Below are 15,836 nucleotides of genomic sequence, written 5' to 3' on the forward strand. Positions count from 1 at the left end.
GGGACCCAGGCCCCAGCGCCCTGCCCAGAAAATGCGGCCACTGCTTTTTGCTCTTTTCTCTTATTTTTTTCCTTTTCCTCCCTTTTCTCCTTTTTTTTTCTTTCCCCTTTTATTTTTTCTCCTTTTTTTCCCCCTTTTTTCATTATTTCCCCCCCCTTTTTTTCATTATTTTTTTTTCCTTTTTCACTTTTCGCTTTCCTCTTCTTTTTTTTTTCCCCTCCTTATTTCTTTTTTCTTTTCTCCTCTCTTTTTTTTTGTTTGTTTTGTTGTTCTTGGTTTTTTGTTTGTTTGTTTGTTTTTTTGTTTTTGTGACCTTTCTTGACTTCTTCCTCTCCCTTTTAAATTCCCTTTTTCCCACCCACCAGGGGTGGCTCACAACAGAATTCCCTACAGGGTGTGGCAGCCACGAGGCAGCGGAGGGGAGCGATGGTGTTGGGGGACGGTAGCACCACCATTTCTTGGATCTAACCACCGCGGTTTGAACCTCACCAGACAGCCAGAGTGGGGGAGGAAGCTGCTGTGAATGGGTGCAGCAGGATTTGCCTTTCTATATACAGAAGTTTTAGGGTGCATCTGTGAGGGGACTCCCTCCCAAAAACCAAAGGATTTTTACATTAGAACTCACAGTTTGAAATTCAGAGAAGCGTTTCCTCATTTGTTTCCCCCTCCAATTTTACCCTTAACCTGCTATGCCTAACACTTTTTGCCTAAGCTTGTGGCTTTATCACTACAAACAATTGCATTAAGTTCAGCAGAACCACTCAGAACAGTTTCCCACGGTTACTTGGTTGCATGAGCCTCTGGGGCACTTCAGGGATACCCACCAGAGAGATTAGGGTCAGACATGTCAGCAGTCCAAGTAAGCCTCACAATATGGCTTAGAAATTTTAGTTTAAAAAACCAGAAAACTCCGCAGTAGAAGCAGGATGAGATTTCCCAATCTTTTGGCCAAAACCCACTTTGGCCCACCTGCTCATCCCTGGAAATATAAATCGCTCTCACCCCATGTTGTGCTTCCAGCAAGCTCATTTGCTTCTTCTAGGGGCAGAATAGTAAATAACATCATCAAAACCTAAGAGGACTTCTGGTAAAGGCAGCAGCTCCAGCAAAGGTTGGGACCTTACCATGCTGAATATGAACTTGGCAGTCGTCTGCAGTGTCATACGTGGAAACCTGCCTTCTTTCTGCCTGGGCACTTTCCTCTGGTGAAAGCATTTCAAGGAGTAGCTTCTGAGCCGAACATTTTCACACTTCACGGAATCTTCCCTGCCATGCATCCCATAAGCAGGAATTTGCTGTTGCCTTAGCACGCATTTCCTACATGTGTATGCTGAAAATGAGTCAACTTGTTCCAAAATCATCCTGTTGCTCTCAGGGATGAGTTGGTCCAGGGCTCCGTCAAGTTCATCAAACTCTTCTTTGCCCCTCTGTGACAGCCCCTGGTGCTCCGTGGCAGCAGGGACTGGGGATGAATAGAATTCTGTTGGCCCCATTCCCCAATTACTTAAGCCAAATACGTCCTGATTGCAGGCTTGCCATGGATGCATAAACCCTTTGTCTCTTAAGCCACATTCACTTACCAATGAAGTGGGAGGTTCACAAAGCTATTTATGCCTGTAACTGCTATCCCAAATTATCAGTACAATCCATCTGGTTACAGCAATAGCTGTAATCCTCTGTAGCTGCTGCTGATCAATCCAAAGGATTACAGCAGGATCCCAAAGCATCATAACATCCCACAACATCTTTTTTTCTGCACCTTCATCCTCTCCAGCTATAAATATTAAAAGAAAATTACTCCTCAACACACACCCCAACCAAACAGAAAAGTTGAAGATGGGAGACTACATGAACCAAGGACCTTCTCATGCACCTGGGTGGCTGTTGCCAGAAAAACTCTCAGAGCCACCTCTTGGAGAGTCTATGTGAAGAAGGGGAAGGAACCAGCAGCAAACTGATAAAACCTTCATCAGCAGCAGCCTCATTGACCACAAAGGAAAATTACTCTCAAATCAACTTTTGTGCACTGGGGAACAGGCAACCCCAGCTGCAATCACTGCCACAAAGCTGGCATTGAAACTACTCCTAGGGAGCATCAGGGTTGCTTTTTCGGGGGGGTCACGGTAGCTTTTTATTTCTTGCTTTCTGCCTTTTTTTTTTTTCTCTTCTGTTGGGAAGTGAAAAATAAGAGGAAAAATAGAAATAAACCTTTTCAACCCTGTTTCTGGGGCCTTTCTTCAGGCTGTGTTTGAGCCATGGGTTGCCCAGGGCTCAGGTACAAATGTGGCTCTGGCAGGGCAGCAGGTGCACAGCCCCACCATCTCCTGCCTCGAGTAGCTCCCAGTTACAGTCTAAACTCAGTTCACCCACCTGACCCTACCAACAATGTCCTCTCCAAAACTTGGAAGTGGAAAAGGATTTTAAACTTTGTCCAATTTTTTTATTTTTTTTATTTTTTTTAAGCAGCTCAGCTGGGCACATTTCAAAACCTTGACCTTCATGGTCATGGAAGAAAAATAAAACCCACCTCTGCAGCACAGTGTCAAGATAACATAGACTGTTTCCCAAGTTTTCATATAATTTCAGATGTCATATATTAATTTATCATGCTGTACTGCTTGTTGTACAGTGCATAAAGCACCAAAACTGCATTTCAAAGACCCTCAGTGGCTTTATCACCTGTTTATAAACTGCTGCTGTATAAATAAGTAAAAGTAATTTGAACAAATTCAGTTAATGTATTGGTGTCACATGCCAGTATCAAGTGCAAGTGCTATGAATAGGGCTGATGACTTCCCTCTTCAGGAGGACAGCTCGGTCTTAGTGCTCAGCAGTGTGCCCTGCTAATGCATGGCTGGTTACAGAGCAGCCAGTTGCAGGCATGTCTGTGAAGAACCTACCTACCTCCCAGGCCTTCACTGGAAGAAAAAATTAAAACCTAAAGACTTTTTAAAAACCTCCAAAGCCCAAATAAAGAAATCCCTTGCTCTCTACCCACCCTTTTAATTTGCTTTCATAAGTGGGTTTGCAGGCTGAGCAAACCAGCAGAATCTGTCTGCTGGGCTTGGGTTGTTGTTGAGGGTTTTTTGTGAACCTGTTTATAAAAGTCATGCCTGTGAGTTTTGGCAAAGCTGACATCTCTGGTTATGACTCACCAGGGTCCATTAGAGCAAATGTGGCTTGAGCTGCCCCCCAGCCCTAGGTGTAGCCCTTGCAGTCCCTTACCAGCAAGGCTCATCCAGCCCAATTCCCAGGATTCCCAGGAGCCTGCTTCTCTCCCAGTAAGATGCCCGCCAGCCCTCCAGCAGCTCCACCTTAAAAAATTCCTTGTGTTTTATAAAAAGAAATGGAGAGGGATTAAGGGAGAGGACAGACCCCAATCATCCTCATCTTTTATGTGTGCCTGGGGAGCTGGTGATCAGGGTGTGAAACAAATAGCATCAAGGCAAGCCCCAAACACCTAACATCCAGGGTTTCCAGGAGACTTGAGAGAGCAGATGGGACTCTGTTGTCCACCAAGGATCACAAGATGGCTTCTGACATGGTACTCTGGATGCATGGCTTGCATTTTCTTGGCAATCCCCCTGCCCTCCTTTGCAGTCAGCACAAAAATGATGGACAGACAAACCATGGGAATAAAATGCACATAATTTTGCAGGTGAGGTCCTGGTTAGCTTTTAACTTCCACATCTCATTTTCTGTGGAAAATATGACTGAAAGAGCTCAGATTTCCAATTTACCTGTGGTGGTAAAAAACCCAAAACAACAGCAGCATTACCAAAAATCTTTAAATAGGACACTTTGGGGGTGCATTAAAAGAAGAACATCATTTAATCCTGCAGGAGGCTGGTAGTGACAGAGAACGTAAGAATAACTTCCTAGGCAGCTTACACCCCACAATGCTGTTTTTCAAGGCAGGGACTGAGCAAGGGCAAGCTGTAGGACATGAACTGGCCAACGGCAGTGGGAAGGTGGAGCTCCATCACCTCGGGAGAGTCCTGCCTGCAACCCTGGGGAGCCAGCCGGGGCCTTTGTCTTGAGTGGAAAAAAAGATTGGTAAGCATGTCATCCACGTATCTAAGGACACATCTACAGAACATCTTTTCTGTGCCCCAGTGGGAGCGGGTGGTGCCTGCTCACCTGAACTCCCCTGTGTCCAGCTCTGCAAATTCAGTCAAAGGGCTGTGATAGCCTGGGGGGCTGTGTTTGCCTCCCAGCCTTTGCGGGGATATGCGGCAGGGAGAGACTTGTAGCTGCCCCTGAAGTTTCTGTTTCTAATAAACTCAACAAATGGTTTCTGTCTGCTCGGTCTGTCTCCCTGCCATCTTTAAATATTTATGTCAACGTATCTATGGTGATGGGTCAGGTTATATAAAGAGGAGAAGGAAAGGGGGGGCTGTTGTGGGGAAGGACAGCATCAGCTCCCACTGGAGCTACGGCAGAGGGAGAGCAAAGCCAAGCGTGTTTCCCCATCCCACACAGACGCTCCCTCTTTGCTGCTTGCAAGCCCAGAAAGTGAACATTCATTTTTCTCGGGACAACAGAGAGGGGCGAGCTGCAGCTGGGCTTAGCTGTGCTTTGTGAGATGCCATGTGGGAGAGCAAGAGCCTGGCCCATCGATGCAGAGAGCTTCTATTGTATAATCAATGTATAATTCATTAGTAGGTGAATAAAGACTGGAATAGCTTATTGCTGATGTAACGGAGCTAAAAGAAAAGCGAGCACGTCCGTGAGCAAGCTGGTGCATACGGGGGTTAAACAAAAGTGCTCAGTGGTGCTGAGAGGAGAGGGGGGATTTTGCCTTGGGACAACATAAACAACCCAGCTAGCTGCTGCTGCCAGGGAGAGTCACAAAGGAACATGCATCTTCCTGGAAAAAATACTGGGAAGAATCTTTCCCTGCTGGAGTCCGAGGGAATGGTATCTGGCAGACAGGAGGGTATTAGCCATGGGTGAGCACCTCCAGGCTCTGTATAAAGTACTTCTCCCAAGATGTGCTGATTCCTCACAAGTTGAGTGAGCAACCGCCCTATAACTCTTCCAGATAAAGAGATGGTTTTTTTTCCTCATGACCCTCCTGGTCAGGGTTAGATATGCAGATTGCCTCCTGGCATTAATTAGTTTGATAGACCCCCCCAAATGCTGGGTGACTAAAGGTATCACTGGATTTGTACTGGGGTGAGAGGAAGAGGGCAGCGGGGAGTGGAGCAGCCTCACTAGCAGGCCTGTAACCAGTCATGGGTTTGGCAGCTATGGCTGGAAGCTGCAAAAAACATGCACCACGTGTGTTTTTCCAAAAACAGCTGCTGAGGCTGCTCTAAGGCTGCCCCTCTTTGCTTCCTTACTCTCCCCCACTGTCCCACCTGATGATGCATCTCCCAGCAGACAGGGGGAACGCTCACTGCCAGCTGCTCAGCCTCCCAGAAAAGGCACTACACAGTTAAGAAAAAAATCCCATTTCACCCCAAGATAACATTTTACTAAAAGAGAGAATTGCAAGAACAGATCAGGTGAAAGTTGCAGGGCTTGTGTGATCCAACTGTGTATTCAAAGCAGCTTCTGAATTTACTTGCCTTCAGTTGTCCTGGTAAAGATGTTCGGCGTGAAGCATCTACCACCTCTGGCTGCATTTCTAGAGAATTTTGGCCAGGTGCTTTTGTACACACATTTATTCTGGTTAAAAAAAAAAAAAGTCTGTGACCTATTTATTAAAAAAAATATTTCCTGTGTCCGCAGCTAGGAAACACAGCTCTACCCTCACAGAAGGTGGCTGCCTTGCCACCCCAGCACTGCAAAGGGCACCTAGATTTGTCAATTTACCAGGCTTTGGAAGGACTTGCTCAACAGTATCTCCTTTAGGAGTTTGCTGCAAGCATAAATCACAGTTGTATAGTAAAGGGGCTGTTGCAAGAGGAAGTTACATTTTGACAGCGGTGGGACCTGGCAGACACACAGTCAACATGGAGGAAAATAGCAAAACACTTGGAGCCAAGCCAGTACACCACAGGGCTGAAAGATTCCTACTCTTCTCACCACTGAATCCCTCTAGGAAGTCAATAAATTATTTTACCTGTGCTTTACAGATGTGCTCTGAGCTCCTCAGGTATTTTCCAGGAACTGAAAAACCTGATTTGCAGAAGCCCTAAGTAGCCACAGCTGCTGTGGGAAGCTGCACTCTGCTCTCCTGCAGTTCTGCATGAGAAATGCATTAAAAAGTTGTATCTGCTGTCCTTGGAGCAGGGGCTGGGAAAGCTCCCCTGACTCATGTGTGGTTGGGCCACCCATGGGCACACAGTGAGCCTCATGTAAAGCCTCAGGGGAAACTAATGCTGACTCTGGCAGAGCAGGACCTGAGCAATGTGTGGGCAGCAAAGGACAGCGAGCAGCACAAAAGGCTTCTTGCTGCTGGTGGGCTCATGCTCCCCAGTCCCACAGATAATTGCCCAGCCTTAGGTTGTTCCCTCTTCCTGTGTCCTTAGGGAGAGCTGGGGGTTTGTCTAAAATAAAAGGAAAAGGGTAAACATGTGAGCACAAACTAATGCATACCTATAGAGGCCAAACTGCAATTGCCCAGGTGACCTTAAAAGAACTAATTGATAATTGCTGGAGCTTAACTGACAATTTATTTGAGACAGTTTAAAATTAAATGTTTAAGTTTGCATCTTTTTTCTCTCTGTACTTTCCCCCCACCTCCCCCCCCCCTTGTTTATGCCTATCAATAGGGATTTCTTTCCTAGCAGAGTTCAAGTGTTGATATGCTTGTTAACAGCCAGCGTCTGCTTGTGCAAATCCTGGGAAAACTCAGTGAGTCTGCAGGTGGTTCCTCCCCTGGCTGGCAGCTTTGCATCCCCCCTGCTCAACTTCATGCTCTTATCCCAACAAAATTTGTCTCTCACTCTTCTCAACACCAGGTAAATCTCAGCAGTGCTTACAAATATATTCCTGGGGTTTTGCTTTAGTTGCACAAGAGCTATAATTTGCCAATAGCAAGCAGCAAATTGGGGACTGGTAAGTTCAAGCTTACTGACTGCAGGACAGCGATTTTCTTCTTGGCATGGGTGTGAAAAACCCATCTCAACACCTGCCCACCTCACAACTCCCATCCAGCCATCCCTGGGTGCTGCCATTTCTAAGTCTGTAAACAAAATGGTCCCACTGCACTTTTCTGCAACAGGTTTCTAAAAACTGAGGAGTCAAAGGAGCTTTCCTGCTCTTGAAAATGACAGTGGGATGCAATTGCAGGGTGTCAGGAATGCCTGCTGCTACACACAGCACAAGCTCGGGTGGAAAAATGTATCTGGGCAGGCACTGCTCTGCCTCCCACTCATTAAAGGTGTTGAGGAACTCCAGCAGTGGGTGAAACGAGAACAAAGATCACAAGATTGCCAACATGTACATACAGAACAAGGTTTGCTTTTTTAAAATTACACTTTGTTGGAGTATTTTGTACCAAAAAAACCCACCCTAAATCCCATGGTTGGCTATGGGAGGAAGGAAGGGAAGTTCCAGCTCTCTGGGACAAGAATTTCACGCTTCCAGTCTACTGCTCATTGGGAAGAAATGATGACTCTCCATGCACATTATCCCCTTGTGAGATGGCTCGGTGCAGGTCATATTCTCATTCCTGCTGCAAGCAGCAGAAATCATTAGAACTGTGAAAAGAGCATTTATGCACAGGCACACCTACACGGCCAGCTCTGGTAAGGTGCCTGCTTCTTCTGATGACTTTTCAGTGATTTCAAGTGATTCATGGGGAATGAGAGCTGGGGGAGGGGATGTGATAGCCTTTCAGATTTTTTTAATCACAGATACGCTACTCCTGTCCATAATAATTCCTTTTCATTAAAAATTGACTCAGGAAGGAGAAGCACCTAAGGCTTTAGCAGTCCTGATGGTGAAGCTTTAACAGAGATCTTTTCTACTAGTTGAAGAGACTAAAGCAGGTATTCCACACTGATAACCCAGGCTCTGCTGATTTGCTTGATCTCCAGTGTTTTTTGATATGGCAGAACACCATCACTTGTCCAGCCAACAAGAGTGGTGGGCAAGACCTGACTACCTAGTGTTTAAGAAAGTGAAACAGTAGAGATTTTTGTCACATAAATACTCCAGTCTTTATTGCTTACACATATCCTTAAGCTTTTTTCCTGCCCCTGCTGGCATTACTCCTTGTGAGGTACCTGTCTCCTCACCAAGCAGCTGGATGAGGCTGAGTGACTCCTTTCCCTCCAAAGGATCAATGTTATCCTCTCCCTCTTGGGTGCTAAGGCACACTCCTGGGACAGGCCAGCACCAGCTGCCTGGGGAATATCTCTTCCCAGCACTGGAAGAATTATTGAGGGCTCTCTGTGACGTAACCCCCTGAGCAATGCAGGCAGCCTCATGCACGGCAGAAAAAAAGAGGAGGAATTATGGTCTTTTGCAAGAAATTCATCTTTATTGAAGCAACCATGAGTCACACAAGCTGCCAGCTGGCCTGAGAAATAACAATAGCAGTGGCCTGGACAATAGCAGCTGGAGCTCACAAGGGAGTATGTCTTTCTCCAGAGAGCAATACACTAAATACTACATATATACATGTAAGTGAATCTTCCTCCACTGCTAGAGTATGGGTATGTTGGCAAGTGCATATCAGCACCAAATCCCTGCTAGACTGAGGCATGCTGGTGACTGCCAGGAGGTAGTTTGAGTAGTTACCTGAAGCAGTATGAACTTGATCCTACTTCCAGTGAAGTCAATGGTGAAGCCCTGCTGGTTTCAAGGCAGTAAGATGAGGGGCAATAGTCCCTCCTCCCCCTCCATCCCCAACAGTGTTCTTTCAATGCAAGATATTTACAGCCGTGTCAACAGTTAACAAGGTGCTATAGGCTGTACTGCTCTTTTATGTGTAGCAGCCCCTGCCTGAGGGCCAGGACCTGTCCTAAGCATCAGTATGGAGCTTTCTACATTTATCTCAAGAAATAACTGCTACTTAGAGTTTTTCATGGCTAAAAGCCACAATGAAGGAGAGATGTGAAAGCTGTTGTTAGTTCAACAGACATTTCACATAGCCATATAGTTCACAGCAGGTTTTCCAGCAAGTGCTAAATCTATTGCAAGGATGGGTTTCAGCTCAGAAGTGGCTCTGCCTCCTTGCAATGAGGGCAAAGCACACCAGGGAGCCATAGTTTGAGCTAAGCTGAGAGCTGAGTTCTTCACTTGATTGAGGCTTTTAAAAATTCTGTTTGTTATTGATAAGGTGATGTAAAGAGGACATGGAGTTGGACATTGTATTGTTTGACCTGGCTGGAGATCAGTCCTGTTCTCTTACAGACTTAAACTTCAGTCCCGCATGTATGTGTAATACCAAAGTCCTTTTGTATTGCACAGCAGCACGGTGGGTTAGTGAAGCTAGATAAATGTAGAGCTAAGGCTGGAAGTTGAACAAACCTCTGTAAAATCAGTGTGGCAGCATCAAGCTCTAGGAAGCTGACTAAATCTTCAGAATTAACAAATAATGGTGCATTGCATTAGCAAGAACTAATAACAGAGGAGTATGTCCTTATGCTGGTCGTTTGTTTCAAAGCTTTCCACTGCTTTCTGACTTTTTTCCTTATCTCTACCAAAAGCCCTGTAAATCTGGCAATATTTGAAAACAGGGGAAAAACGGTTGACTGTAATTGGATGCCTACACATTCATGCATGATCAGAAACGTGCCCAAAGTCAATCAATACAAGAGTCCAGGCTAGGAGAGCCCATTCCCCATCAGTATTGACACACTTTGTGTCCGTGTATTTGCCAATAGCACAAGATTGGCCCTGGGCTGTGACCCAAAGCCACTTTCCTAGGAATATTGCATCTTTCAGGGTCACAGGCAACTGCTCAGATGACAGCGCAAGGTAAGTTTGATGGGCTTTTTTGCTGAACTTTTATCTCCATTTTTGTCCTAAGGGGCTCTTTGTGTCCTGCTTGTAGCGCTACAGCTTATACGTCCCCTAGGGAGGTGATTTGCATCTTCAAGCCCAGGTGCTCAGTCCTTGTCTGCTCTTGGTGAAGGTGTGGGACTGCTCCTCCTCAGGGCATAACCCATTCTGACCAGCTTGGAAATGCACAACAGCTGGCAGGGAAAATGTGTGATACACATCCCACCACCTGACCCCACACAAACCCTTCCTGGGAGATTTGTGGGTGATTTCAGACACCTTCCTGCACCAAGAGCTGGCTCTACCTGATAGGGATGCCTGGGCAGTGGGTTTCTACCTCTCTCGCAGGATGTATTTGCCTTTACGGTCCAGGTTGCTGCTGAAGTGGATGGAGAACCAGAGGAATGAAGTCAGGATCATCCCATAAATCTAAAAGGAAATAAATGAGACAGGCACACAATTAAATGCCAAACTGATTATAATGCTCCATCTATGCAAATAAGTGATCACAAATGTTGCCCGTTAGTCCACTTGGCACTTCTGAATTTATGTATAATCAGGATGTCACATTTTTCTTAAGAGAGCTGTTTTCCAGTAAAATGGTGAACACCAGTTCCAACATGGGAGGAAAAAAAACCCCTCCAACATGTGGCTAAAGCATCTGGTTGGAATTAGCACAGTACAGCCCAAACTCAGTCCTAAAAATACCCAGAAATGAGACGAAACCAGGAAATTCAGACTTCAAATTGCTGCCACAAAACATTTTTCAGTGCAAACAAAAATCCCTCTCACATAATAACAGCCTTTTGTAAAGATTGACATAGGGAGAATAAAAAAACCCCACAAAACAACACCTCATCTATTGTTTGGAGTAAAAAACCCAACAATAACAACAAAAAGCCCTAACAAAGCCCAAACCCCACCCCATGCATGTGCTTGGTTGTGAATGCAGAGGACAGTATCCTTCCTCTGTATTGGACTGTTCTGCCTGGTATATTGCACGTTGGGATTTACACAGGCAACCTATCAAAGGTAAGGCTGCCGTGGGAAGGATAAAAAGGCTGTAACAATGTGCTCTTTTCTAAAAGTCTGCCTTAACATGCAAGCGCCTTTGCTTGTGGCTGGATCTGAGGACATGTGTGCGTTGTTGGCTGAAAGACAGTGACATCATAGCAGCTCTAGCCCTCATTGCACACTTCCTTTGCATCCTGCCATCACAATAGTGAACTGTGCAGCGAGATTTCCTCTAGCACATGCTTCAAAGACAGCCGCTTTATCTGGCTGTGGCATCAAGCTGTGAAAAAATTATATATGTTATACAAACACTTCCATTTTTGTCTGAATATAGCTGCAATGAAATTCCTCCTCTACCCAAGAAAAATCAGAAAGTAACACCAAATATTCACATATGACTTTATATCTCCACAGCGATGCTTGATGGCTTTCCAGATTTACTACTAGCAGTATAAAAACCACTTTTGTCTTTTATTTACATTGAGAAAAGCCTTCTAACCCATAATAGTGCCAAGGTGGACACAAGTTATAAAACAATCTTCAAATACACATTCAGTCAGGAAAGGTGGCCCCAGCTGGGAAGCAGCATGGAGACATCACAGCAGACCAAGCCTCCCTTTGTGGTGAAGAAACAAGTCTCCTGGCATGCTCTTTTTTTTAGTGTGCTTCACCACACATGCAGGACCCTCGTGTAGAGGTAATTACAGTGATACACCTCTGTCAAGCAGTGGGTGGGCATACAAGCAGGCTTGTTTTAATCAGCAGTGCTCTTCAGCTCTGAAGAGACCATTGCCCTGCAGCCACTGAGCCCCCTCACCACATGCCTTGCATTTTGTCCTCCCCCAAATACAACACACAAACTCAGTACAGACCCTTTTCTACCCAAGCCATCCTCCAAAGATGATCCTACCCTCATCTGCAATATTCTCCTTCAGAGAGAGCACCTGGGAGCCCAGACAACATGTTCTGGCTGCTCTGTTGCAGCCTGCTCCTTACAAGCCCACCTGCTGTCTGAGATGCACCTCACTGGGTTTGTTAGTGGTCGTTAATAGTACAAAACCTTCCCTTTCTGCACAGCTCTCCAGCTCCACTGCTGCTGCTCAGTATCTTTCAAGACCTTCCAGTCCCAGGTGCAGAAGACAACTTCCCAGGCTGAGCTGAGAGGCAGCCAGTGAGCCATAGGCAGTGAGAGACAGCAGGTTTCCCAAAATATGGAGCTTTTATGAAATCTCCTTCACACCCCTGCTGCTGGCTTTGTACCTGATCTGCAAGCCCTTTGCCAGACGACATGGCCTCTCGCTTGCAGGAGAAGATGTGCAGGCAAGCCTGAGTGCACAAAGTGCAAATGCTGCTGCAACCTCCTCCCACTGCTCCCTGCTCCCAGCTGCTTACCTAGAGTGGGCAGAAAAACGGTGCAAGGAGTCTGTTCCTGCAGGAAAATCCCTCCTTCCATCAGTGTGGACAAGACAGGTCATAGCCTTTTCCTAATTTCCACCATTAAGTCTACCACTGCTTGTTTCTCTGCCTGTCTCCAGAATCACCCAAAATTCTAGCTTCTGGCAGCCACTTTAGGGTATGCTTTTCCTGGTAAAGCCTGCCTCTCAGGACCATAATTCAGAGGAACAGACATAGCTACCGTGAAGCCGATGGTGATGCCCAGGAGTGTGGAAACAAAGTCCAGGTGCTTCTTCAGGAAGTCCTGGATCTCTTGCAGACAGTCCTGGGAGGAGAGAGACACCCCTTGCAACACAGCAGCAGCTTGGGTTGGGGCTTTGTCCCCAAAACAACACCTGCCACATCCCCAGGTAGAAAGGGAGGCAAGAGGGGGATGCAGCATTGCACAGCTGAGCTGCTCCGTGGGCAGCTCTCCTTTTTTCTGCTGCTTGCTACAACTTGGGAAGACAAACCCCTGTGATACATTTTCTATTACTACAATATGCCTAGGATTTTCTTGGTATGATGTGTTTTGGACTCTGGGGGGTGGATGTGTGCGTGCACTGGTAAGTGTGGTCATGCACAAGTTTTTTTTCCTTCCACCCACTGGAAAATGGAAAGTGGGAAATGAAAAGATGGAAAAGCAGACCACACCATAATGCTATAAATACGTTCCCCAAAGATACTAAGGAACAGCTCAATTTTGCAAGGTGTCAGAAACATTACTATACATTAGCCATGGAAATCCAGGAGGTGTTAGCCAAGAGAGCCATTACAAAAAACGCAAAAGCCTGCCCTTGATGAAGTGACTTGCAGGGTGGTTTTGCAAAGCCAGAGAGTCAATGTACTGCAGCTACCCCACTGCGATTCCCCGAGTTGTAAAACGCATCCTCCCACCCATCTTCCCCCGCTCCCCGCCAGAGGAAATGCAACCCATCAGCGGGGGCGGGGGGGGAAACGGAGTCTCTCCTATGGTGCCTGGTTTTGCTCTGCTCTCCCTTCCTGCTCTTTGAGCTGAATCGGACCCTGCTTCGAGATGTGATGTTCCTGGAGGCAGAGCTTTGAAACGCTGCCCCGCGGGCTGAGCGTGCCGGCGCATCCCAGCGTTCTGTTAGCGCCTGACATCTTCGCCTAACAACAGTGTTTTTGTGCAGCTGTAGCAACATGGTTTTGTTTTTCCTCGGAACAGCATACATATTGACGCTGGCGTCTTTCGCTACTTCAGCTGATTTGGCTACTCTAGTGGAAGAAAAATAATCATACAATAGATTTGCGCAGAGAGTATGAAGTCTGTGTTGCAGCTTGGGTGCAGAGGCAGTCCAACAGTGATGGCTTCTCCGTCAGCTTCCCCGAGAGGCTGCAAAGAGGAGGAATGAAGTGTGCTTGATGAAGCTACTGCTGGACATCATCCTGCTTCATGAGTTTCCCATTTTAATACCTATTTAAGGTCCTGTGAAAAGGAATTACAGCAAATTCCACATTTGCTGCTACTGGGATGCTTTTTAAGCCTCAAAATTAGTGTCACATGGGAAAGTCTAACAATTTTTTTGAGATCAGACACATGCCTGTTATATATCATACTCTACCCAGAGGCAGGGAATGAGGCAGAAGCTGGAGGGAAGCAACAGGCTGCAAACAAAAGCATTTCAAAGGCTTTCTAGAGCTGCAAAGGAAACCACATCCGTAGGTCTGAGACCTGCTGACACACCAGGGCTCTTCAGTGGGTGACACCCCTCTTTATTGAAACAACAAAACCCTAAGAGAACAAACCCCAACCCATAGCAACCCCGAACCATGAAAAAGCCACGGTTCTCATTACCACTTAAACACCAGTGAGGTTTTCACTATCCAGTGAGTAGTGGCACCACCTCCCAGTGGGGTGGAAGAAACTTTTCCCTTACCTGTCCCACATCGTGCACCGGGCCTGATGGACACGTCTTGCTCTCAACATTGGCCGTGTCCCCAAATGGAGAGTGCTTCCCACAGCACAGGAACTGGAAGAGAGGGAAAGGTCTGCCAGCTGCTTGCTGGGGCTCTCCCCTTGCTGCCAACTGCTGCAGCAGGAGGGACTGGCCATGGGCCACCCTTCCTCCCAGGGCTGCAAGGAGCAAATTGATTGCAGCAATGGAGGTGAAATTCAGAGGGGGTGGATCAATCTGATCCTGGGACTTGCCCGTGCTCCTCCAGGACTGCTGCCTGGAGCTGGGGCCAAGCCCTCCCTCCATGGTCACACCAGCTCTCAAAGTGGTTGCTCTGGAAAGCCTAGGGAAGCACAGACTCATGTTTGCAATGCTTGTTGTGGGCTAATTGAGGGATGTAGCAACACCCACTGTGGACCTGATTTCCTGTAGCCCAGGTGAAATGGCCAGCTTGGAGCTCTAGCAGAAGGAAAAAAAAAAAAACCACAAAAAAAAGGAGTGGAAGGACTGTTTCTTCATCAATTAAAGTGGCTAAAATAAGCAACGGATGAAGCTAGATATTGTGCCTGGGTCTCCTTGCAAAGGAGGACTTTGCGTGTGCTGCTCCACAACCCTGCAGAGCAAGCATCATCACACCTAGTCATGGCTCTAAGGGCCACCACCATTGTTGCAATGAGAAACATTTGCCCTTTTCTGTGTTTTGAGAAGCACAGATAAAAGCAGCTTCAGAAAGTACCTGTTACAATGATTGAAAAAAACACAGGAAGACGAAGGGAGTTCCATGGGAGGTGCTTGAAAAAAGGCAAGTGGATCTGACCTTCCTGTCCAGACCTGTTGCGTGCCACGAACTCACCTACCCAAACAGGCCCTGCTGCATGAGGAAACAGCATCTCCTTCCCTCAGTGGGGACTCGGAAATTTTTCTCTATGGAGGACATTCTTACTCATCTCCTGTGGCTTTGAGGGCAAAGCATCCTCCCTGTGTTCTGGACAGCCACAGTTGCCCATCTACTGAGCTACTGAGAAGTCCCCTGCACCACCAGCATCCTGGGTGGTGGTTTGGGGGAACTTGCTAACAGCCTCCAGCATTGCAAGAGGACACGTAGCCTCCAGTACTCCTCAGCCATAGGCTCCAGGGTGAAGAGAAATAACCAAGTCCAGACACTTCTACTGGACAATGTGGAATTCTGCCCCTCTCTCCACCTAGCTGGGAATACCGGAGAGGTATCTACCTTCTCATACCACAGATAGGGAGCATGGCAGAGGGTCTGCTGAAACAGGCTATATAGATACAGATATAGATATGTAAGCTACAGTGTGGAAGCTTTGAAGATCTTGCACCAGAGCAATGCTCAGGTAGGTGGCCCTTTCCTCCTACTGATAATCTAGTTGATTAAACCTAGGAAAGAGTAGGAAGGGAGAAGCACACTTCACAGCATGCTGGGGAACTCAGTTCCTGAGGGAAAATAGCATTGCAGCATCCACAAGGCAGAGTACAGGCATGAACCCCAGTCTTATGAAACCCTCAGGAAGATACCACAGGGCAAGTTTTTTTGTTAAAACTGAA

General features: G+C 46.7%; 1 protein-coding gene across 1 annotated transcript in view; it reads right to left on the reverse strand.

Annotated features, from left to right (window-relative positions):
* Positions 1-10,032: 10,032 nt before the first annotated feature.
* TSPAN32 (tetraspanin 32) overlaps positions 10,033-15,836 on the reverse strand; it is a 28,942-nt gene continuing 23,138 nt past the window's right edge. The window contains exons 6-8 of the mRNA XM_051621482.1: positions 14,253-14,345; positions 12,554-12,637; positions 10,033-10,332 (exon numbers count right to left, since the gene is read on the reverse strand). Coding sequence (XP_051477442.1) covers positions 10,237-10,332; positions 12,554-12,637; positions 14,253-14,345 — 273 coding nt within the window. The 3' untranslated portion in view covers positions 10,033-10,236. The remainder of the gene's footprint in view (positions 10,333-12,553; positions 12,638-14,252; positions 14,346-15,836) is intronic.

This window comes from Apus apus, chromosome 5, assembly GCF_020740795.1.
Source record: "Apus apus isolate bApuApu2 chromosome 5, bApuApu2.pri.cur, whole genome shotgun sequence".
NCBI classification, from domain to species: Eukaryota; Metazoa; Chordata; class Aves; order Apodiformes; family Apodidae; genus Apus; species Apus apus.